Genomic DNA, 25,101 nt, shown 5'->3' with positions numbered 1-25,101 from the left:
GTTCTAAGCGTAAATTGCGATTTAATTAAAACAAACCAAAAAAAAAACCCATCCATTTATTTTCAAAGCAATATGTAATTTCCTCAACTTTTGACAGCAAACTGCTAAAAGCATTTGGTATTTCTGATCAATAGGAATAACTTGATCACCCCCCCCCCCCCCCACCCCCCCCCATCAAGTCCAGTTGTAGTCCTATAGAACCAGAATGGAGACTGGCCTTCTCATGATATAGATCCTATAGATCGAAAATATCTTGGATAAGATTTACCATATTTGCTGGGCCTATACATTCATGTTATTCATTATTATGACTTAAAGCTGTGACAAAGTTTTGCATTGCCTAGAATTTTAAGATTGAGGGGGTAGAGCGTGCTACAGTGTAATTGAGATCTTTTATTTAACATCATGTTATCAAAGAAACTACAACATGATATTGCAAAAGTCTACAGGAAGTGATAATAGTAGTACAGTATTTCATGTTAGATTTTGAAATGGCACATTTTTAAATTTGTGTCACTTTTTCGTGAAGTATATGGAAAACTGCAAAGTGGTAGTAATCCAGTATTTTCAGGTAACACTATTCAACAGGTTTCCTTCGACTTTGTGAAGTAAATTAGTTAATTCTGTTGGGTGATACAAAACCTTTGGCCAGAGCTGTACGTTGCTATAAATGTGTTATTCTGTTCTGCTGAAATGGTGTTAATGAAAGCATTCCCTGAAGTAAAATGCCTCTCTTCATATGGGTTAAAATAAGTGGAAAAGTCATTCATAGGCTGGTATTGTGTGGAGTAAGACTGGTCAACCCTACTGTACAGTCGTGTGATCTAGCAGCAGCAAAACCTCCATTTGAATCCCCTTCCTCAGCTATTGCTGCTGCATCCCTTCTGTTCGCTATGTGTCCTTGTCTGTGATGCGAATACTGAGTAAGATACCATCTTGCTTCCAAATGAGTGCTGGGCTTTGTCAGCCGGTTTAGCCACTGAAAGCCATTCCACGTATTGTGAACCCGCTGCTGAATCTGCATTGACGTGCCTCCTGCATTTGTAAAGTCAGCTGTGTTGGGTTATTTATTTATTTTTTTGTTAAGTCCAGCTTCTTTTGGTCAGGGTCCAGACGGTTGCACTGTAGATTTGTGTAATTTTAACAACAGTGTGTGTGCGTGTTTCCTGTGTGGAAATGTGTCAGACATGTGAAGTTTATCTGTTTCTACAGACTGGCCGCACTGCAGACATTGCATCAGCTTGCACACATCTACTGTACAGCTCATGCTTTATTTTATTTTTCTATTTGTAATACCAGTAGTTTTCCATTGAATAGTTGGTTATTAGTTGTACATGACACAAATACAATGCAATAGAGCTTGCATTTAGTCTGCAGTTGACACAGTGTGCTTCATTGATGCTATGCTATGCATCAGTGCACACCGTTTTTCACTCCAGACACCAGTGTTACTGTGATGGTCTATCGCTGCATTCCCAGAACCCTCATGATAGCTTGATATCAGTATTTTCATCTACAGTAATGTATCCACTGTAATAGGCTGGAAGTGCTTTACAACATACATAATTCAATTCTCCATTACAGAATGCTATAACTTTCACAGGGACTCAAATCGAGACATCAAATCCATACGTTTCAGACTTGTTTCAACAGGCATTCATTATCTATCTATACAGGTAGCACCTTAACTACCTTAAACACCCCATACAAAATAAACTCAAATAAAGCTGCTTATTTTACAGTGGTAATCAGTAGGGGGCTATTAGGAGCTGTGCCTGTGGATGCAGGTTGACGTGTTCTGTGTGTTTTAATTGCAGTGGTTATGTTTTATTGTGACGGTGCTGTCGCACATGTTTAATACTCTTTTTTTTTTTTGCTTCCTTTCTTTCTGTACAGGTTTATTCTCTTGTTTACAAAGATAACTCGGTACACAGCAGAGGAAACGACAGCCTAATGAGTTGGTCCAACGGACATCAACACTATGGATTTGACTAAGATGGGTATGATCCAACTGCAGAACCCCAACCACCCCACAGCGCTCCTGCTGAAGGCCAACCAGATGCGCCTGGCAGGGACGCTGTGTGACGTGGTCATCATGGTGGACAACCAGGAGTTCCACGGCCACCGAACAGTGTTGGCATGCACTAGTAAGATGTTCGAGATCCTGTTTCACAGAAGCAGCCAGCATTACACTTTGGACTTTCTCTCACCAAAGACGTTCCAGCAGATTTTGGAGTATGCCTACACTGCGACACTCCAAGCTAAAGTGGAAGACTTGGATGACCTGCTGTACGCAGCAGAGATTTTAGAGATAGAATACTTAGAAGAACAATGCCTGAAGATCCTGGAAACCATCCAGGCTTCGGACGAGAATGATACTGAAGTCAACATGAACGAAGGTGGCGCTGAGGACGACGAAGACCGCAAGGCCAGGTACATCAAGAACATGTCAAAGAAGCATTCCACGGAGGAAGGGGGTTACGCCAATGCAGCCCAACAGGGGCTGGCCACAGGTACAATGGTAGATCAAAGTCCTTCTGTTTCAACGTCATTTGGACTTTCCACCATGAGCCCCACGAAGGCTGCGGTAGATAGCCTCATGAGCATCGGGCAGTCTCTTCTACAAAGCTCTTTTCAACAGGCTCAAGTGAAGACAGAGATAATGCAAGTGGACGAAGTGTCTGGCCAGGAAAGCCCGGTGACGTCCGAATCCACTTCTTCCAGTGGGGACAAGAGTGGCGATTCGGATAAAAACAAGGACGGCCCTGGAACACCTACCCGCAGCAGCGTGATCACAAGCGCCCGCGAACTGCACTACGTTCGTGAAGAGAGCGTGAGCGATCAGCAGGGCGAGGTGGGCCAAGCGGGGCTGGAAAGCCTGGCTTCTCTGCACGAGAAGCACCTCGCTTCTCTGTACTCTCTGCCGCCCAACCATAAAACTGAAACGCTGCTGTCTGTGCCGGCTTCCATGGCGTCTGCCCTCCACATGCAGCCAGCCCTCGCCATGTCCATGGACTTCACTGCTTACGGGGGGCTTTTGCCCCAGAGCTTCATTCAGAGGGAGTTCTTTAACAAGCTGGGGGAGCTTGCGGCAGGGATGAAGCCGGATCACAGGAGCCAGAATGAGCGCTGCAATGTGTGCGGAGCGGAGCTGCCAGATAATGATGCCGTGGAGCAACACAGGTAATACATGTGTTTAACACACGTGATTATGTCTAGTTATGTTGAACAGTGCACATTTTAATAAGAATTCACTAGAGTTTTTATTACAGTGATATATAAACAGCAAAACATGAATGAGAACTTCAGTGTAGGTTACTGCTTTACACCCCAACCGACCGGGTTACATGGTCAATATAAATACCAGGGTCAGGATTTATTTAACTGTATTTCACCTATTTTCCATTGTCTACTCTGAATATTCATAAAATAAACTTTTAATAGGGCTATATAAAGTTTGCGTGAGAGAAACCCTATTGAGTGATCTGGTAGCTGCAGAGTAGTGGTTGGTTTTAAGTCCTGGTTGAACTAGCTTCTTATTGTTTCACTTTTGTGCGGCGTTTTTATTGTACACAGAGTCGTTTTTAAGAAGCCCTAGAGTCCTTTTTTAAGGCAGACTGGTGGAACACAAGCATAAATTATTGCCTTGTTATAGCGCAGTAAATATGACCCCAAAATTGGAGACCTGCTGGTCCGTATAATTAATTTCTGAGCAGGGCTTTGGCGTTTATAAAGTAAATGCATTATATAATTAGAATGCATCACATCTTATTTGAGTACAGTTTTATATTTTGTTTATAATGGAAAGCTGACATGATTCTCAATTTCCTTGAGATGAGTCAAATTTGTGCGTGGGTGGGGTTTCTCATCGCCGTCTAAAATGTGTGTCTGTGTCCGCTGTGGTTTACCATTGTTTTGTGCCTACTGTGTTAGACGTTTTCCTTGGAGTTGTTTTTGGTGATTTTTTAAAATATATATATATATATATATATATATATATATATATATATATATATATATATATATATATATATATAAAAAAAAAAAAAAAAACAACTTTTTAAAGAAAAATGCAAAAAAAGCAAACTAAACAATGGAATTAAATAAGGTTCAAATTGAAAGTTATTTGAAACAACAAAATTTGCGGGCCATTTAAATTTTGTTTCATCAATATCAACCTGCTCCCAAACGGCATTGAAAAAGAGCGGCATAACTTGTTTAGCATGCCGTGTTTTGAATGTTCGTATTCCTTGGTTTGAAGTTGACAGCACCATTCCCTTTGATTGTAATAAGCCCCAGAGCTGATAGTTTCCAGATCTTGAACCATTCCTCGTCGGCGGCCCTGTTTCTTGCTGGTGGACCTTATTAGCGGCACCTGGTGAAGAAACGGTAATGGAGTCCAGCCGCCCCCTGCTGTGCAGTGTGGTCAGTGGCAAGCATGGCTCGCAGGGTCCCGGCAGCCTAGCGCAAGGCAGCCCTTATTAGCTTTATGAGTAGAAGAGGCTGCCCTCCTCCGGAAATTAGTGCTGGAGAGAGAACCGGAGTCCTGACCCTGAGCATGTAACCTTTGGGAGCTGGGGGAGACCTCTGCTAGAGTGCTTGGCGTTGCAGGCCCTGCTCTGGCTCTTGTCAGAAGTACAGGGTGAATAATACAGCGCGGTGGATTACCAAAGCCTTGAACTTTCTAATTCGTTCTTTGGGGAGTCAGTTAGTTAACTATTTCCTCTCCTTCCTAGCAGGTAGTAGCAACTGTTTTGGCTTCTTATTAATGTAATCAATCAGGGCTTTAGCAACTTAAGCTGCCCAGCAGGTAAGATAGAATTACAGCAGGAACATTGAATTAACAGCTGTACCTCTGTGTGGCTCTCATATGGGTAGTACATGGCAGTGAATAAAAGTGACATTTCATTTTTTATTATTGATATTAGTAGGAGTATTTTTAAATAAACCATCACCAGGCTCCAGTTCCCACTAAAGCCAAGTAACTAAGTCACCCCCCCACCAAACAAAAACCCAGAAACCTTTTTACCATCCAGCTAAAGAGCTGTCAGTCATTGTGATTGACAACTTTATTTCCTGCTACGAACAAATAAAAGGCTAAACAATACGAGCCCTAGTGAAAGAAGACGAGAGGTCACGATATGGAGTTATAAAACGTTTGCATTTCCAAATCACCCCAAAGAGATCTAAATGAGCCCCCTTTCCCTCAAGCCACGAGACGTGCAAAGTATGATCTAGTGACTGTGGTCTGCCAGTCAAGGGATTGACAGGTTTCCCCCTTTGATTGAAATGCTAAAATGATAAGCCTTTTAATCGGACCTCTTTAGAAAGGGGATAGGCTGTGTAAGAGTAATGTGCCGTACCTGCTCCCAAAAGTGGGTGTAAATGAGTTTGTGAGGGCTTTGTGTGTGTGTGGGTGGGTGGTTGGAACAGACCCCAGTCATGCAATGGCCTGTCCATTTTCAACTTGCCAGTCTTCTGCTCTTTGCATTTAAAAAGTGTTTATTTTTGTTGAAAAAGGGAAAGTGGAGTCGACTCGTAAATGTGAGTTTTGCCTGGTTAATTTCACAAATTGCTGAAAGCCCAAGTGGCAGAACAATCTCCTGATCATGGGTTCACAGCCCTTGGCATTCTGACATTTAGTGCTTCATTTGTCCTAATCTGCAGGAATGCACACCGGTTAAAGTTCATAGCAGGATTCGTTTTATTTCTTCCCAGACTGTCACTGCAGTATGTTGGAAGGAGCTCATTTAATAAATGTCCCCTAATATAAAAGGTTGAAACGCTGCGCCTGTCTCCATTTCTACTTGATTTTTCTGAAACTCCTTAAAGTACTTCAAAAGGCAAGGCACAGAAGACGACTGTAACATGCTCCTTGGGAAACTGCTCCAGCTCTTGCGCGGCAGAGCTACAACTGCACCTTGTTAGATACAAATAGCAGTATAATAACAAGATCTAAGAATGGCATGATATTATAATTGCATTTACTACACAAAAGAAGGCTGTTAAAGATTATTTAAAAAAAAAAAAAAAAATGTTCCAAGAAGCGACCCTTACAATATGACAGCAATTAACGGTTGGGTCTAATTTCCAGTCATTTAAACGATCTGTGTTTTAAAAGATGGTTAGTCTGTCCTCCTCAGACTGGCTTTATTGACGGTTCGGAGGCAGTGATGAAGTCATTTAAATTATGACGTGTCCATGTAGGAAAGGGCCTGGGTCACAGGTTCGATAGGGTTATTTACTCTATCATCTCGTATCTCACGGAGGTATATCAAAGCTGTCTCTGATAGGCTTGAAAACACTGATTGATTCAAATGCATGGATATGAATAACATCTGTTAGTTTGACCTGGGATTCCTTTTGGTCGGACATTTTTCAGCAGGATGAAAGCCTCCTGGGAGAAGAAACTGTGTAGAATGTTCAAGACCTCAAGGAACTGATAACAAATGTCTATAGATCTTACGGCTGTTCACTAAAGAAAATGTACAGCTCTCTCTAGTACTATACTATCCACCTATATGTAAATTGTGATGGTAGTAATTTATTGTGTGATGTAAATAGCTGCCTAAAATCAAATTGATTCAGAATTTCAGTGTTCTCAGAACTGCCAGCACAGACTTGCATCCTTACGATCTCAGACTGGAGGCAGAAAAATGCCGGAGTTAGGCTTATATAATTAGGTTAGTAAGTCAGAGGCTAGCTTAAAAAATGATTAGCAACTTTTGGCCTGATTTTACTAAGCTTTTGCTCCAATTAGTATTTGTTTGTTAATATATTAAAAAAAAAAAAGTTTAAGAAATTCCAAAGACATTTGCAGGATCCCTCACAACTTTTTGGGGAAAATTAAAAATGTACTGCCATGCATGGAAGTATTTAAACTAATATATATATACATACACACACACATTATAGTGCATTGTAATTACTTGCTTGTTCTGAAGACTATTGTGACTGTAGTTAGCGGCATGAAACATATCAGGTTGTTTAATGGATTTTTATAGACTATAGTTTTGACAGGCTGAGCACACGGGGAGATATTTCAAAAGACTAATTAGTAAATATTCCCCGGCAGTCAAACACGAGGCTTTGCCATCTCCTGTTACAAATGTGATCAAATATTCCTGTTTGGAGTTAATTTTGGTGGCAGGCAGATCAGGTTAACTGTGTGTAATTGCTTCCAGATATGGCACAGGGTTTTGTTTGTGTGTTAGAATGAATGCGCTGGTAAGTGCTCGCTTCCTGTGTAAATTTAGCTGATTCCATTCATTCACTGCTGCCCTGGATTGTGTCACAAAGCTCAGAGCTGCTCAGATGGTTCAGGCTTGGCTCTGTGGAGCGCCGGTGATTTTACAACCCCCCCACTTGAGTGATATATTGATAACCCCGAGAGATTTATTGTGGCGTGGGTGTTCATAACTGAAAGCTGCTTGTTTAGTTTTGCTTTCCTTGAGGAGTTAAATCAAAGCTCTATCTTGCCAGAACAGAAACTCTTAAAGCGTTTTTAGGGTTGACAAGCTTTATTTCTTGAAGGAAGTTGATATTACAGGAGAGCAACTTTAGCGAGATTAGATTAAGCTGGTTACCCTGGATGGTAGAGTCGAGTCGGCTGGGAAAAGTCTGAGCAACAATGCTAAAGTCTATTCTGTGTGGCTTGAGAAAGTGATGGCCCATTGTTTCAGTGTGATATATTTTATATTGCTGAATGCTTAGTGATTAACCTCTTCAGGGGAATGTGCTTAAAATGATCGGCATCTTGGGAATGATGGAAGTGGTAATAAGACCACCGCTGCAGTTTGAACCCGCGCCCCCCCTTTTAATAAAACCAGGATAAAATATAATACATTATATTAGAAATTTAAGATACAGTAGATGCCAGTTATTAGCAAATCTGATAAGAACAACTTTCGGTTATATGGGATTCTGATATTAGCAGCTGCATGCCGCTTATTGACATCTTTGTCAGTAGCTGCCAGCGCTACAGAGCGCACACTTAATGTAGCTTTTATAACACACTGACTTCACAACTGCGTGTTTCTGGCACAATCGCGGCTTTGAAGCTGGCCGCGGAGCGACACGCAAAATTGATTCAGATTTACAGCGGGAGGTGGTACATTGTAAAAAGCAGGTGGACAGTTTCTTGTTTTTAAAAGTGTGTGTTCTTTTAGAATTGATTGTAAGCGAAACACATATCTTTGTTTGCTTTACTCATTGTAAGGACAGTTGTGGCACATCGTTGTGTAGTACTAGTTAAGCACACTTTTTTTTTTTTACACACACGTTAAAAGTAAACCGTTCTATGTTTGGTTATTTTGTGTTTCTCATGTAAATTTTTTAACACTAACATTTAAAACACATGTATTTCAGCGCCATATTTGTGCAACTGCAGTATATATTGTCCCATATAAATACACTTGAAAACTGGTGTTTCTCGCTTATTGGCAACTTTCAGTTATTGACTTTATGCTGGAAAGCGAGAAATTGTTAATAAGTGGCATCTACTGTAATACCTTCTTGCAAATTAAAATAGGATTGATTTAAAATAGGACTGCTGAGTAGTATTTGTAAAAGTGAACAGATATTGCATGCATTTTTAAAGATGTGAGATCTTTTTTTTTTGGTTTGTAATAAGTGAACGCGGTTGCTGGAAGAGTGAAGTAACGGTCCAGAATTCATACCCGTGTTTGAACAGGAGGTAGCTTGTTATCTCTCCATATCGGTTTAACCGATAACCCTGTGGTCTTTTCTTCAATATACCAAGAGCAGATTTGCTGATAAATGACATTTTCCAGTCGGGTAAAAAGATAAAACTCCCCGAGATGAGAGGTGCTTTCAAGTGAGCAATACAGAGAGTCGGAGGCAGAGAACACCTGACAGGTAGCAGGCGCTTGTGTAGGTAAACCCAGACTATAACGGCTGCCCTGCTACTGCAGTGTTGTGAGATCTGGCAAGCTTGTTTGGAAACCCTCAAGTCCTATCTGTGTGTGCCAGGTATGCTTACAGGTGTCAAGCAGGCAATGGTTAAGTCATTTGAGGAGGGGCAATGTTATCAGCCATCAACAAAGAGGAAGAGGTGAAGCAGTTAGTAAGTCTGTCACAGTTTTTTAAAAGGAGGTTAACATTTTTTTTAAATGCTTGTATGTATTTTTTTTTTAATGACTATTCCTGCTTGCCGTCGGTGACAAGGTGCTGGTGTCTAATATTCAATTGTTCCTAACAAGTCTGAGTGTTTCTCGGAGCACCTGCGAGTTCTTCAAGCAGCCTTCCACTGGTGCTGAATAGTTGAAGCTCTGATTTTAATGAGATCCCCTGCTACTACAGTACACACGTGTGGGCAGATATTCCCAAAGTTTAGTGTGTGCCATTACTGTATGGGGCTTTCTGTAGGGGACCCTTTCCAAGCCAGGTGCATCATCACCAGAATGAACCTCCCAGTAAAATAATGCATAGAAATAAAAGCCAGCGCTTGCCTTGTCTAGCGTCCATGATTAAACTTGACAAACCAGCAAGAACACTGTGCAAAGATTTGGAAAGACCAAGGCGGCTATAAATAATACCGTCGCTCAGTCATTCACTCCTCTGTAAAGTCTCATTTTGCTTTGTAAAGCAATCCGCTGCTTGGCAGTGAAACAGGACATGGCCTCTGAAAATCATGAGTTAGAAGCTGTTGTTTTTTTCTTTTTCAAGATGTTTTATCTGCCTTTGCTGATGGTAGATAAGTGCTGTTGCTACACTGATGATATCTGGGTCCCTTCCCAACCGTCTTCGCGAAACTGAATCGGCTTAGAAAGCCTGTCGGGGGTATTGCTCATGGCGATTTATTTACCTGCTGTTCTGGCTAGTGTTGGGCTACCTTCTGTTGTGTCCATGCTACTGTACACTGTGAATATTAACAAAAGTAATGAAAGCATGGCCTGCAAGCTGTTCAGAGAAAAGAACAACAATAAGAAAAAAGCCACCTGTTTTTTTACTACCATTTTTACAGTCTCAAACGTTTTGTGTGTTAAAAGTATAAAAGCTATTGATACAAAGTCCACTTTTTCACCTCCCAAGGGCGCAAGCTACTTTATACTTTATATATACAAACGATCCTGTCCTTTTTAATTGGCGGTTTTCTGTAGGCAGAGCTGTAATGGAGCTTCAGTGTAAGACAGGTGAGAGATGAAGTGTATCTGCTAATTAGTGTATTGAAGTTTAAACCTGAGTCCTGTGAGTGTGTGGCTGTGCAGTTAAAGTCATACCTACCGCAGCTCTTAAAAACAAACTCGTTTTTCACAAGTAAATAACAAGCCGCTTCAGCCCGGCACATTTTCAATTATAAAGCAGAGATCAGATGTCATGGTTACCAGTAGATGTGAGCATTTTAAAGCAGGTATTAAATCTCATTGAAATCAACAGGGAGCTGATTCTATGATGTGTACACGCCAGAGCAAAGAATAGACAAAACCGGTAACCAATTTCATCTCCGTGCTAAAATAACCCGTGCTTTTTAGCAACTAGTTCCTGTTGTCTGAAGCTGGTCCTCTTACGCTGAGTTACACCAAATGCCTCTTATGTTACAGGCAACTATTACAAGCCCTGCCAAACGATAAAGATTTACACCAATATCCATCCCTGATCCGCACTACCTTTCCGTCGCCGGAGACCAGACGTATTGATTAAATACTTGACACTGAGTTACACATTTTGAAAAGAACTCGATACCTTGACTAAGCTGCCAGATTATTGTCAAAACATTTCTATGCAATGTCGTGGAATAAACGCGCATCGGCTTTAAAGAGACTTGAGGTGGCTCTGTACAAACAATACAGTAACAATATCAGTCAAGTAATAAGAAAGGGAGGGTTATTATATTTGCTGCAGTTCAACTCGATAAAATAATGAGTTCATTAAACTATATCATACTGTGACAGGGTCTTCCTCGAGTCACGCGTGTGGGTCGCCGCTGTTCAAGCATACAGAGAGACAGACGTGGTGTTGAAACGCCGGCACAGGCGCGCAGGATTTATCAACAAAAACAGAAAACAAAAGTAAAATAAAGGCGGTCATGTGAGGACAAATACAGCAAACTGTACAAAAAGTGCAAAATAAAACACAATACCCCCAAACTGTAACTCAAAAGGTGCCGTGAAAACGGCAGGCCTTGCAGCAGCCCCGAGCAATCTCCCGCGGATGTTTTTAAACTGACGGACACTCGGTCGAGACCCGCCCATGTGCTGATTGAGGACCAGCACAGCCAATCACTTGCTGCCCTTCCCTCAGCCAAGCATAGCAGGCAGCAAGTCTCAATCGAGCGCCCGTCTGTAAACAATAATACAGTCAAACTAATCAAGTTCCAGAACGACACAAAATAAACCCATTCCCACATATAAACCACACCAACACTAATTTACCACTGTGCAGGGCAATCGCACTGCCACACATCCTTATTTCACCTCGCCAACATTAGGCATCAGGTACAGAGAAGTGATCTATAATCTCCTCCAACCACCCAACTGCCTTCAGAGGCTTGTTAAGATTTTTTTATTTTTTTTTATTAAAAGCTGTTTAAAATTAGGAGGCTGCGGCTTACAAGAGCTATGCAACGCATGCAAACTGACTTTGCGTGGGAGAGAGAAGGGCAGAGCCCATTGCGTAATATCTTTTTACGTTGTTTTGTAGTGCGAGATAGACCCCCCCCCCCCCCCCCCCCTCTGTTTCTTTGAGCACTGAAGAGTAACTGCAAACCTCAACAAAGGGAGACGGTCCCTTGCTACCTGCCTTGAAATGTGTTATGAAATGCGGAGTCTGGGGCCCCTGCTGCATTCCATTTGTGCGCTTGTGGTCAGATGAAGGAAACTGATGATAAAATGAACCCGAGCAGCAGCAGCAGCAGCAGAGCTGCGGTTCCTCTTTCAGGTAGCAGGCAGAAGAATAAGGACAGTGGGGCCAGCTGCTGGCAAAGAGTTTATAGAGTTGGGGCCAACACTCCAGCTCTCTTTGATTGGGTGTTTCGGTAGGTAAAACAGATTGAAGCCTATTGGCCAAATTTCCCCCTGAAACAGTTCCCCAGCCCAGAATGGGGGACATGGAGTCAATCTAACAAGATCACACAGGGGGAAATCAACATGGAGAGGCCAAGTCCAATATAGACTAATGCTTTTGTTTACAACCAATTTGATATGCTTTGCAAAATGACAAAAACTACAGTATTTCATTTTGATATATTTTTTTGTACTTGCAAGCATTATTATTATTTCATTCCAGCGCTGGGATTTTAATCTCTGGCAATATGCTGTTAGCTTCTCGTTTCTTGACTTCATAACAGAAGACGTGATGTTCTCCATCACCGGTTTTAACATGCCGCCAGTGCGCTCGCATCTTAAAGAACCAGAGCAAAGAGGCAAGCCAGGCGTGCAGACGCTCGGGTGAATGCAAGCACAGCCTCAGAATACACTCGAGGAGGGGGGGGATGGGACTTCCACCCGGAGCAGCAAATCAGAACCATCTTCTGGCTTCTGCTGTGGGGGGCTCTAATTAGCCCTTTTGTTGCAGGGTGAATAGCCTGTGAATGAGTGGCAGGGGCCCCAATGGAGCGACACAAGTGTGCGAAAGAGGAGATCATAAACTAGCGATCACAATGGCAGGTTGAGCACGCTGCAGCTATTCCTGTACTGTACTAGGAGGGGGCCGGGGGTTTCTAACCAGGTAATCGATGGGCCAAGGACACAAGCTGTATTTCATCCTCCATTCATTTGCTCAAGGGGCAGGCATTTGGTTTAGTTAGTGCTGTTTGTAAATAGTTGGTTTGATAAGCCCTGTTGCTGGACACTGATATGGGATGGGTGGGGTTATCTCCAGCACAGGTGTGCAGTTAAAGGTAATCGCAGGGCATGTGCTTTTCTTACTACATGTTTATTTGGTGATATGAGATTGCGTGATCACTAGCAGTTCCTATCATTAGATATGTCTTGGTTCATAGTAGACTCCTGAGCATCATTTGTTTTTTTAACTAAAAGCTGAAAAGTGGTTTCAGCTGCATCCAGGGTAAAGGAAAAAAATAAATAAAAAAACAACATTTTTACCATAAAAGATAAACAATAGCATTTTTCACTAAGTAAATTGGCTGTTAAAATGGAAGAATGAGGAATGCGTGGCATTCAGCCTGCTGACCTGTTTTCAGGCTAACTGTAATAGTGCACACATGAGCGCCTTGTATTGTTTCCTCATCTCCCAAAGCTCTTGGTTCTTTGCGTTCTTTGGCAGCAAAACAAGACGAGCAGTTCTCTTCAGATTTGGTAGATTTTTAAAATGTTACATTTTTATATATTTTGTTGTCACTGTGGAACCTAGATGAATAGTATCAGTTGTCTTCCAAAAGGGGAACTAGAGTTTTGCAACACAGCGTGGAGTGGTAGCTGTTGGGACAGTTGTGGGCGACAGGAACTTTTCTAAGCTGCTTTGTAATCCTAAGGGATCAGTTGGGTAAATCTTGGAAGAAAGCTTAAAACCATAATTGATTTATGTATTTGTTGACAAAACCCCCCGAAGGGATTAACAGTTGCTTGAGATGAATGATAGATGGTGTAGTGACAGTACTTGCATACAAAATAGAGCTTGAGGTTAGTTAGCATTTTGAAGATGAGAACATTAAGTCCCCCTCTCTTCTGTGTTGGGGGGTGGGGGGGGGGTCATTATGCAAGCTGGGGGAACAGCAACTTGAATTGCTGCTTTAAGCAAGGAGAGCAACACAACACCATGCCAATAATCCCCATGATGGGTCCGTTTGTACAGAAAGGTTCCAGCCTGGAGTTGTTTATTTATTTTATTTAGTAGTAGGCAATTTAATTTATTTTTTATCATTTTCTCCCAGTTTAGAATAGCCAATTATTTTTAGGATCAGCTCACCGACACCACCCCCGCGCTGACTCGGGAGGGTTGAAGACGAACACACTCTGTCCTCCGAAGCGTGTGCCGTCAGCCGACCGCTTCTTTTCACACTGCAGACCCACCATGCAGCCACCTCAGAGCTACAGCGTCGGAGGACAACGCAGCTCTGGGCAGCTTATGGGCAAGCCCACAGGCGCCAGGCCAGATTACAGGGGTCGCTGGTGCACGGTGAGCCGAGGACACCCTGGCCAACCTAAGATCCCCCCACCTCCCTCGGGCGGCACTCTGCCAATTGTGTGCCGCCGCCCCCTGGGAGCTCCCGTCCACAGTCGGCAGTGGAGTAGCCTGGACTCGAACCGGTGACGTCCAGGCTATAGGGCGTGTCCTGCACTCCACACTGAGTGCCTTTACTGGATGCGTCACTCGAGAGTCCCTGGAGTTGTTGTTTTAGTCAAGTGAAACAAGTGAGCTTTGCAGCCTGCTGAATAGAGTTGTGTTTATTTATTTTAACTTATTTTATGAATAAGGTAACAGTCAGCTTCAGGAAGCTCTTGTTGTATGCATTCAGTTCCTGATTTGTTATACAACTGCCAGTTATAACATGCAGCTATTCAATAACGTAGAGGTGGGGCTGCCTGTCATCACTGCAGTACTCGAGCAGAGGTGAGGAAGCTGGGTTTTTAGAGCGGCAGTTCTATTATCTTTAAAAACCAGCTTCCTGAAGACTTGCAAACGCCTTATTGTGTGGAAATATTTCACTTGGCCTTTGACCCTGTTCTTCACTCAAGGATGGTTTGTAAAATATAAGAATGGGCAAAGAATTTATTTCAACTTCTCCTCCTGGATTACAATGCAGAAAGGCAGACCTTCCACCTCATTTTAACTTTTGTGTGATTTGTGGTACGAAAAAAAAAAAAAAAACTATTTGTAAGATCTTCATCTGAGGTTCTGTGAATGTGTGGCTATTTTAAAGCATTACTGGGTTATCGCACACCATAGTGGGGTGCTGTGAGCATATATTCCAGTACCTCACATGACTCAACTGCTGTGAGTAAAAACAAACAAACAAAAAAACAAAACAAAAAAGTTTTTAGTGAACTTCTGTTAGACATGCTCCATTCTGTCCCACTTTACAGCTTGTGCTAACATTAACAATGGGGGGGGAGGGGGGGACGGGGACAGAGCCTCTTTAAACTGTGCCCCCCCCTTGGAGTGGAGAACCTGACAGTGCTTTTTTAATCCTGACCCAGTGGGTGCAGCACATTGAAGCAGAGGTTATAAGAGCCATGAGAGGCTCCATTGTGGCGAGGCAGCTCAGTTACAGTAGAGTAGATGCAGGGGTCTCACCACAGACAATGGCATGGTCAAACAGGCCCCCGTCATTTACAGTAGGTCCTTTCATTGCCTGAGTGAAACAGGAGCCCCCAGGGGCCTTGTGGGAAAGCCAGTGTTGTTGCTCAGTCAGGCCTTCACTTGGGTGTGAGAGTGCAAAGGGTTGGGGGTTGGGGGCACAAAGTGGACCACAGAGGCTTTGTAGACATGTCTTGGACAATTCTGTTAGGCATTTAATAAGGTGAGAGGTAGTGTGGGGGGCTAGCAGCTTTCGGAGACACATTTGGAAGTCCATATAAAAACCAGTAAATGGTACTTTGACCAATGTGTTTCAGTAGATGAAATATGATTTGCAGTTTAATTGAATCCACTTTCATCTGTATTGTTTTTAAAGACTGACCGTCAAAACGGTGGTTGAAAGTAAATAAGCACAGCTCTCTCTTTTAAACTGACACCTTCGACGATAGTTGAGACTTTTATCTGATACTTTAGTTGGGCTCCTACTGCCAGGACTTGCAAATTATTTGTTTCAGAAAGCGGCTTGTGGGTTTGAAATCCACAACAAAACGGTTTGTCGTACAAAACTGCACCATCTGCCATGGAAATCCTGCATAATCTTCCTGCAGCCACAGCCTTGAAGTTGTGTGGTGGGAATGACACAGAAACAGACCCTACAAGCATTACAGACGCCTCAGTGGTCATACGGAATGGATTGCTGGAAAACAATAGATTCCGGGGTCAGAGTGCTTCGGGAAAAGGGCTTTCGGGAGTCGAGCACCCCGGGGTCCAGCATGATTAACCCTTTGTGACGGCATTTAAACCCTGCATTCTCCTTGCACTGAAAGACATTCTACTTCATAGCACTCTGTTACTGACAGAAGCTTTAAAAACACGACCTGGAAAAAGCATGCCGTACCTTTTTATATGCGTGTATATTTACAGATATATTATCAATATTGTACCTCTCTGCTGTTTGATAGTTGTCGGGAGCGAAGTTGTGGATATTATCACTTCACAGTGCGCACCACTAATAAGTACCCGTGTTCTCTCATTTCAGTTTATTAATCGCAATATATTCACATAACACAGTGTTCAGGTTCTGTTGTGGAGTACGGGCTAATTATAGTGAGGTCAGAGAAATAGAGATGTGTTTGGAGGAAATAAACCCAGTGTGTGATGCTGTGACAACAGGGTTTTTTTTTTTAAACAAGATGTGATGGATTAATAGCCCTTTCATTCAGAAGCTGTCACCTTTGTTCTGTTGTCTTCTGCGGAAAATGGTTAAAAATAAACCCACGAGCACGGGGATGCAAAGCGTTTGCTTGCATCTTCCAAGTGAGTTAGTCATTAACACTTGGGTGGAGATATACAGTAAGTGGAAAACGCTCACTGCTTTGGAGGAGAGCAGAGACATGAACAGCATCCAGTGTGCGGTGTGTTCATGCCCTGCGTCTAGTGCAAGGTAAACGCAGCAAGGGAGAAAAGCAATCCAGGATGTAGGGTGTATTTATACATCCACGGGCATGCCAGATACGTTCTGCCTAGTATGAAGAAGCAGGGCAGCAGATCGCTCATAAAAAGAACAGAACATGACCAGAGATTTAATTATATCTCTTTAGACTTGCTTAGCCCACTTGCAGGTGGATATTAAATGATTAATTGAAGACAATTGAACCTTTTTAATTTTAATCAAATTGTATAATTGGACTGGTGTGAATAGATTAACACTGTAATGCCCGTTTCTGCGTCGCATGTGATACAATGCTTAGCCACCTTGCTGAATTGTTGTTATTTTTGAAAATCCAGCCTCACAAGCCTGAATTTTTCATATGCAACAAGATGTGTTTTGCACAAGATTTAGTTCCATAAATAAATAGCTTTTTTTCATTTCCAAAAGGCTGGGCATTACAGGTTTAAATGTGACGGGTAAGGTTGACAGATGCCGCTAAGAAATAAAAACACTTATTTATTTTTTTAAAAGTAGTTCTGCAGATTTAGTAGGTTTTATTAGCTTGGTTCGGATTATCAGGGAATGCCTGACGTCCTTAATCGTAACATCAGAACTGAGGGATTTTATTGAAGCATGTTTTCTGATCTTGTCTATCAAAATTCTCCTAAAGTTACTGTGCAAACATTTAACTTAGGCATCTGTTAATGGGCTAGCCAAGGTTACAGCGCTGTTGACTGTTGGATATCAAGCCTTTTTTTGCATGTCTCTTGGTTGGACGACAGGAATACACAAGCCCTATGCCTTTTTATCCCCCCTAAAGCTCTCTGAAGTTGTTCAAACGCTTTAGCCAAGGGTCTTCCAGGGGCTGCTTGGTATTTGTTACTGTTTGAGATTTCACGCAATTCGATATACTGACATGTTCATGGAAGGGAGTGATAATAAGGGGAGAAAGGGCTGCTTCTACGACCAAAGGGCAGGAACACTGAGGCAGCAGAAAGCTATTGAAACTAAAAGAATAATCGGGTCTGCATTCACATGGTCCGATTCTTCCACAGGCTTAAAGGTTTTGACCTCCTCCTTTTGTTGTATGTGTTCACGTTCCCTTTCTGAAGAAGAGGAGCCGTTGATTGTGCTTGCCCCCTTCTGTGCCTTCTACCAGGAGACGTTTATACAGGCACTGGAACTAATTGTAAACCTTAGATGTTTCAGCTTAAGAATGTATGGCAAAATCGGCATATGTGTTTTTGTGAAAAAATGAAAGCCTTCTAGCTAAAAGTTTTATTTATAATGTATATTAAAAGTATTGTACTTTTTTCTGCAACACTAAAAAAAAAAGCGTGCTTATTCTTGAAAGCTCTACAACGTACTGTGCTTAGTGTACGTTTGCATCTCCTCTTTTTCATATTTTGAAGCCCTTCTGAACTGGGTCAAGTCACGCTGCTTTGAAGCTGTCCCTGTTTCAGCTGGGGCTGCTTTTTTTTGGTACATACTTTTTCTATAATAAGCCTTCTATTAGTTCTCAGCCTCAATAGTGTATTCAGACCGCAGCCCCCTGCAGACTGCCAGTCGAGGGAGCGAGAGTGTAGCCGTTGTGTTTGGTAATAGAGAGGTGTGCTTTAGGTTACAGCCCCCAGCAGCCGCTAGTAACACAGCATTTGCATTGTTCCAGCCCCTTTGATTGTCGCTGGACGCCCTTAAACATCCTGACGCAAAGTGCTGTGGGGGGCAGGCTTTTATTATTTTATTAGCGCAGTGCTGTTTGACTAACATTGCACTGACCAAAGCCTGTCTTGTTTTGCTTGACCTGTGCATTCTTTTTTTTTTTTTTTTTTTTTAAACGTTTGTGTTATTCATACACATGAATTCCAGCAGAGGCTGGTAATTTAATGACCTCTCATGTTATAATTGGCCTCAGCTTAGAAACTGCTGCGAAGAACAGGAAGGTCCCTTTGATGCCTACGTGTTAATATTTTTGAGACTGATACACTAATATAAACAGAATCCAGTGCATTCTAGAATCCAGTGTATTCATCTGATAGGTTCACTTGGTGTTACCAGAAAATGGTATATTCTCAAATAAAGTTTGTTGGGTGTACATATGCCTGTTTGACTGAGGTAAGCATATTGAACTTAAAACAAAATGCACCATTTCCACCTAGTGAAAACAACTGCGGGTGATGATAGCTGAGCTGCAGTACGTTACGTTTCTCTTCAGTTTTATTGGGGATATGGGCTATGTTATGTATTATTTATGTATGTGGCAGGCGCCTTTTATCTGAGGTGTTACAGGGTTACAGTGGAAGATTAATATTTAAATACTGTATAGTTTACAGTCAGGGCAAATAATACTACTACTAAATACAATATGAAATAGGATGCAACAAGTTATATCTACAATGACATAATAGCAGTGCAAGAACAGTGCATCAGCTGAGGATCCAGTAACATGGTGCATAACTCGGGTGAATACAGTGTGTAGTGGTACGGGCAGATGAAGGGATTGACAGGGACACAGTATACACATTAGTCTGGATCTACAGGTAACAGAGGCATCACGGAATCATATTGCCTCTTCAGTATGAAGCAAGAGCATACTCTGAGGCTCAGTCCGGTGTTTCACTCAACCCAAAGGGGTGAATTAAAAATGCAGCGTGTGTGAAGGAAACGTATCTGGAGAGAAGGTCAATATTAGATGTATCACTTCTCCAAACATTTGACGAATGTACAGTAACTGGAGGGCTTGGATCTGTTCAGTTTGGCTAAAAATAACCAGCACGCTTACTCTGCCTTTTCATGAGGGGAAAAAAAAAAAAAAAACGCTCTAAGAAGTGTCTGACACCATCACAAAAAAATAAACTGTGATAAAGACCTGTCCTTGTTAGGGTGTGTGTCCTGATCTCTTACAGAAAAATTTAAATAGTCTCTCTCTCTCTCTCTCTCTGCACTGGGCCAGCTTGCCTCCTCCCTCCTTCAGGCTATAATTCAGTTCTGTTACATAGAATTGGATTTGAAGGAGATAAGAATATAATTACCAGTATTTATCTTGTTAATTCCCTAAGATTTATTTAGCTGATGGGGTACAAGATTGATTTTATTTATTTGTATTTTTCCTTTTGAAATAATAATAATAATAATAATAATAATAATAATAATAATAATAATTTATTTGTTCAGTTTAATCTGGAATATCAGATAGGATCTTGCTTGAGGGAAGACAGTTTGGCTGTCAAAAGCACACTGAATGAATAAACAGATCATCTTGCTTTAAGTTTCTTGGTTCATGATTAGCAAAAAACACTTTTTTTGAACATGCCCCAGGCTCCTCTTGAACAGAAAGTTGCTGTCAAATTAGGGAAGGAAGTTCTTGGGTGATATTTCCTCATCTTTAGAACATTCAGGTCTTCAACCATTTCCATAGCATCAAGTGTGCCCTGAAACTTCCCCTTGGTCAAGCTCAGATAGTTTACTCACCCTTCACCCATCAATTTAAACACCTTGGGAATCATAAACTATACACCAGGCACGTTCTGTTCTTTTATTAATGAGATTCCCGCTGTTAACCAAACTTCTGTATAACTGTACTTTCTCGGATAAACACCAGCTGTCTGTCGTATCCATTATGCGAGCGCAACTCCTGATATGTTGTTGAAAGCCATGCTTCTAATGTAGCTGATTTAAAAGAGGACTGCCTCAAATGGGTGCTTTTTAAAATAATGTATTAGTCATAATAGGTTGCGCTGTCTTCAGATACAGCATTGTTTTCCCAAGATATCAAATTGCTCGCAAAAGTCTGTCTTTGATCAATGCAAGTTCCATGAATGCAATTGTTAAAATAAGAAAACAGCAATGCAAGAATCAGATATGACTCAGCAATACAGCCCCCCCAAAAATGAATAGTACCTGCTACTGCTGATGCTGATGTATCAGGGCTATCAAAAGTGTTCTAATGTCCTGCCAACACTGGATCTACCAACCAACCGAGCACGCCTTCCCATTGTAATGTGTGTTTGGTCATCACTAAGGTATATACCATGTTGTGCATATGCTGAATGATACACTGCCAGTATAAAGGGGTTGTCATTTTACTTGTGTGCATGTGTGCGTTTGTTTCCAGTAGCTGTAAGTTTTCATTGTTTTGTGTGTTGCAGTAGTTATTAGTTGAGCAAAGAATCCATAAATGGAATTGGACAGGAGTGCTAAAGCTGGAAGTAATTTAAATGCATGATGTATGGTACTGACCACAGATGAATGGAAATGTGGGGGGACAAGAAGGTGTCGAGTTCACACGTAAAAAGCAACCCCTTTATTAAAGACAGAAATATGGCTTTAACCAGACAACTTATTTTCACTGGAAACAAGTACGCCTGCAGAAAGCACTGGAGCCGGTTAAGGAAAAGGCATGCTGATGCTTTATAACTTGAGTCCATGGCATTCTTTGTTGAGGTCTTGGCATTTGCATAGATTTAGTGGGATTTGAGAGACGGTGATGGCCTCTTCTGGTCAACGCTTTTAAAGCACTGCAATTCTATGACGCTGTATCACTGTCTTTGCACAAGTGTGCCGAAGCTGCTTTAAATCAATTTGCAGTCCCGGTCGCACGCTGTTGCATTTCCCTGGAACACAACACAACTGAAAAGATTGTCAAACTTTAGGAGTGGTGTTTTTCTCCCAGGGTGCACCGGGACAGTACTGGAGGATTGCTACTATCAGAAGATCTAAGCTACCCTAAAAAGTAAACCACATGTCTTTGTGTGGCTAACCGTCTATTAGCGTCTGTCATTGAGTTCGGGGGTTGTGGGGGGTGACAACTTGAGTGATGAAGCCAGCTTACCAACAAACCTCAAAACATTTACACACACTTAAAACAAACCTTTTCGATGTGCTCCTTGCATCCTACTCCAGAGAAATGAACCCGTATTTGATGCCATGTAACTGCAGGAAGGTTTATCGCTGTTCTGTTTGCGGTCTGTTCCTGGATTTTAGCTTTTCAGAACCCCACGTCTGCTCTCTTTTAATAACACTGTAAATGTGTGACACACCAGTCCGGATCCCACCCTTGGAGCAAATGGCATATTTCAGTAGCCTGGTTACCGTGTGATGGTTGCTGTGTGATAGACTCAGGAAATCAATATGTTAATCACGCTTGATGTTGATGAATGCTGCCTCGATTTGAAAAGGAGGGGTTTGGAACGCTCCCATTTGAGAACGCCTTCCTAGCCAATCCAGTGTGAGGAATTCTCTTGGTGGTAGCCTTTTTCCAGAGACAAAATGAATGTTGATATCCACCAGTATGGCAATATTGAAGGCTGCCGTTGGTTTAATATCTTTAGCCAACATGTAGCACGTGAAAGCAATAATTTATTGGTGTTTGTATTGGATGGTGCACACTGTACATGCTGTTTTTTCTGGCTTTTAGTTCGGGTAAGCTTTTCTCGTTGCAGTTGTTGGCAAGACACTGTCATTATAACCTCCCATGTGCTGCGCTTGTGCAATGCAGCTTTTTACAGTGTTGGAGCAAAAAAATAAAATCTGAATTTAATTAAATTAGTTCAAAAAAACAAAGTGTTGTAATATTTTTGGACTGGGGGTGCTCCTTCACAAAGCTGATGCAGCTGATGCATTACTAAGGGACCACTAAACCCCCCACCCCTGCAACAAAAATAAATGGTTCAAATGGCAGGCAAGTATTTTTCTTTAAAAACCCTGGTTGTGATTGTGCTCTCAAATACCGAATGCTTTTGTTAGTCGCTGCAGACAATGCCAACAGAACTGTTGCCAGCACTCTGAAACAATCTTATTTCCATGGCTCTAAAGACAGCTGTCTAATTACAGCTGCATGTATAATTGTGACTCCGGAGAAACTGAACAGAATATAGAATTGGAATTAATGTAAGCGTTTCAGTATTCATTCTGCCAGTTCATTATTATATTGATACAGGAACCCAGAGCACACAAGAAGACATGGGTTTGAAGTGTTGAAGGATTCCATGCATACCCCGCTACACGCATACACTAAATAGAGAAATACTGATAGGAAATTATACTGTCTTATGCAAAATAGTTAACAAAAATAAGCTTTTTTTGTTATCGGAAATGCAGACCAAGATCAGTGTTTTGTTTATATGCCCTCATTCATTCATTGTATTTTGGACACACTTTCTAAATACAAGTACGCTAACTAGATGTAGTTACACTGTACAGTAGATGCAATTTCCGTGTATTTACTTGGCACACGTTTTATGTGATTGTGTTGGTGGCTCTCCATACATTAGCAACATGTACTGAACAAACCTCATTTATATACAGATCTGCATTGCTGAAAGAGTTAAAGTAATGAATCACACACATACTGTGTTAGACCCCTCACAGCCAGACAGCCAGTCGACACATTTGCAATATTCACAGTATAAATGTGGTGGCGGTTTGCCTTGCTAATTTCAATACATATAAATATACCACAAGTTTTAGCCAGGATTAGACTGTGAATACAGGAAAATGCAACTTTAACCAAAAAAAATAAATAGGAGTGTGTTGTGCGAGCATGTGTGACTAACCACATCCTTTGTCATAGGAGAGGGGACAGTACAGTGTGTGAGGGTATGACTGGACATGTTACATCGAGATAAAAATAGAGAAGGGTACTGAAACAAAGGAACCGTGATTGTGACAGTGTTGAAGATTGCTGTTGCATGTGTGTACAGCACATTTCATAATAGTGGAGTTTGAATAATAAGTCGCATAATCAGAAAAAAGTAACGTTTCTACTTTTAGTTAAAGATGGATCCAGAGTAACACAGCTCGGATCTGTCTCGCCTGTGCTGATGCTTACAAACACTTTGTACATCCAGACCCATTCCTCCTAAAGTGCGTTTGCATGGACTGTATCACAAAAGAAGCACAACAACAGTCAACACCCCCCTCCCCCGAAAAGAACAATAAGTTTGAAATTTACAATAATGGAGATTTCAATGAGCATGCTTAGAAAATATGTCATTTTAAAAGGCAGCAAGCCACAATCTTAACACGTGAGTCAATACCCATTATGCAATATTAAAACTGCACCAGGGTGATTCTAAAGTTGGTACTTGTCACATTTAAGTAAAGAATTCACAGGGTCAATATTCAAACAAACAGTAAGCAGCTTTTGTTTACTGATGACTGACGAAATGACCCATTGACCTCCTGTTGCAAAATAATTGACATGTTCTGAGGTGATTTATTGGGTGAAAAAACCTGTCAACACACTTACTTTTTTTGTTGTTTTACTGCACTTAATACTGGGTGGGAAAAGAAAAACTAAGCAATGATGAAGTCGTTTTCAATACCCCCTCCTTTAACCTTCTCAGTCGTACATCCCAGGTATTCAGAAGTTCAGGATTCCAGCTAATGCTTTCCAGTGCTTGCTGCTGTTTGCCGAAGGGCTTGTGTGTCAGCCCTCACGCTCAGGATGTTTTCTGTGCTTATCAGTGAATTTGAGTGCTAGCTGGAACCTTTGACCTCATCTTCTCTTTAAATTTTTTTTTTCTGCCAAGTCAAAACCTGCCTGTCAGCCCAGACAGTTGAGAGATGAATTTTCAGATGAATTAAGAATGCCTGAACTCCAGACAGATTGACGTATTGATTTGATTGATTTTGTAAAGTGGGTGCTACAGTACTTGCCCCATGACACGTTCTTGTGGATTCCAAACCTGAACTGCCTATATTGAAGTGGGTGCTACAGCACTTATTCCATGACAAGTTCTTGTGGATTCCCAACCTATACTGAAGTGGGTGCTACAGGACTTGCCCCATGACACGTTCTTATGGTTTCCCAACCTGAACTGCCTATACTGTATATGGTTTGGTAACACTTTACACGAAGTGTCTCTAATTGCTGTGTATTTCATGCATTTTCTAAGTAACTACTTTGTAGCCATGCAGTAGTGAGAGGCCCGTCATGTAAAGTGTTACCTATGGTTTGATATTGAAGCATCTGTCATTCAGTGTAAATACCTGTTAAGTTTGAGACCCGAAAAGTGTCCCTATTGTTCTCCATCACACTTGGTTCAAATGTCAGTGCATGCAAAGCACCCAGAGGCAGTTGCTACAGTCATGGAAACCTGTGTGGGCCATGTGCCCACTAATTTGACTTTTGGAAGCGAGCTTGACTCGTGTCCAAACAAGGGAGATTTCGTTTAGAGTCACTCAAAGGGAGCACCAGTCCCACGCAAGGTACAATAACAGCTTCTCAAGGAAAGCAGACAAACCTTTTTGACATTTTTATTTGTCTGCTGTGTAAGGTCAAATGTATTGCAGTTTTTATGTCAGTGTTATGAATGACGAGATGGATGACATGGAAGGGAGTTGTAAAGAACCGCTCTGACTAACTGTCATTTTACTGTGAATGCTTTGGATACATTGATATGTAGGGAACATAACAATAACATAATTAATGAACCCTATTATTATTA

The 25,101-nt window shown here is 41.7% G+C and overlaps 1 protein-coding gene across 1 annotated transcript in view; it reads left to right on the top strand.

The window, feature by feature from the left end:
- Window positions 1-1,862: 1,862 nt before the first annotated feature.
- The window catches only part of zbtb16a (zinc finger and BTB domain containing 16a), an 84,109-nt gene continuing 60,870 nt past the window's right edge, over window positions 1,863-25,101 (top strand). The window contains exon 1 of the mRNA XM_041235061.1: window positions 1,863-3,183. Coding sequence (XP_041090995.1) covers window positions 1,982-3,183 — 1,202 coding nt within the window. The 5' untranslated portion in view covers window positions 1,863-1,981. The remainder of the gene's footprint in view (window positions 3,184-25,101) is intronic.

The sequence above is a fragment of the Polyodon spathula genome, chromosome 36, assembly GCF_017654505.1.
Source record: "Polyodon spathula isolate WHYD16114869_AA chromosome 36, ASM1765450v1, whole genome shotgun sequence".
In the NCBI taxonomy this organism is placed as follows: domain Eukaryota; kingdom Metazoa; phylum Chordata; class Actinopteri; order Acipenseriformes; family Polyodontidae; genus Polyodon; species Polyodon spathula.
The sequence above is the reverse complement of the archived record's forward strand: the minus strand, read 5'-3'. Positions and strand labels throughout refer to the sequence as shown.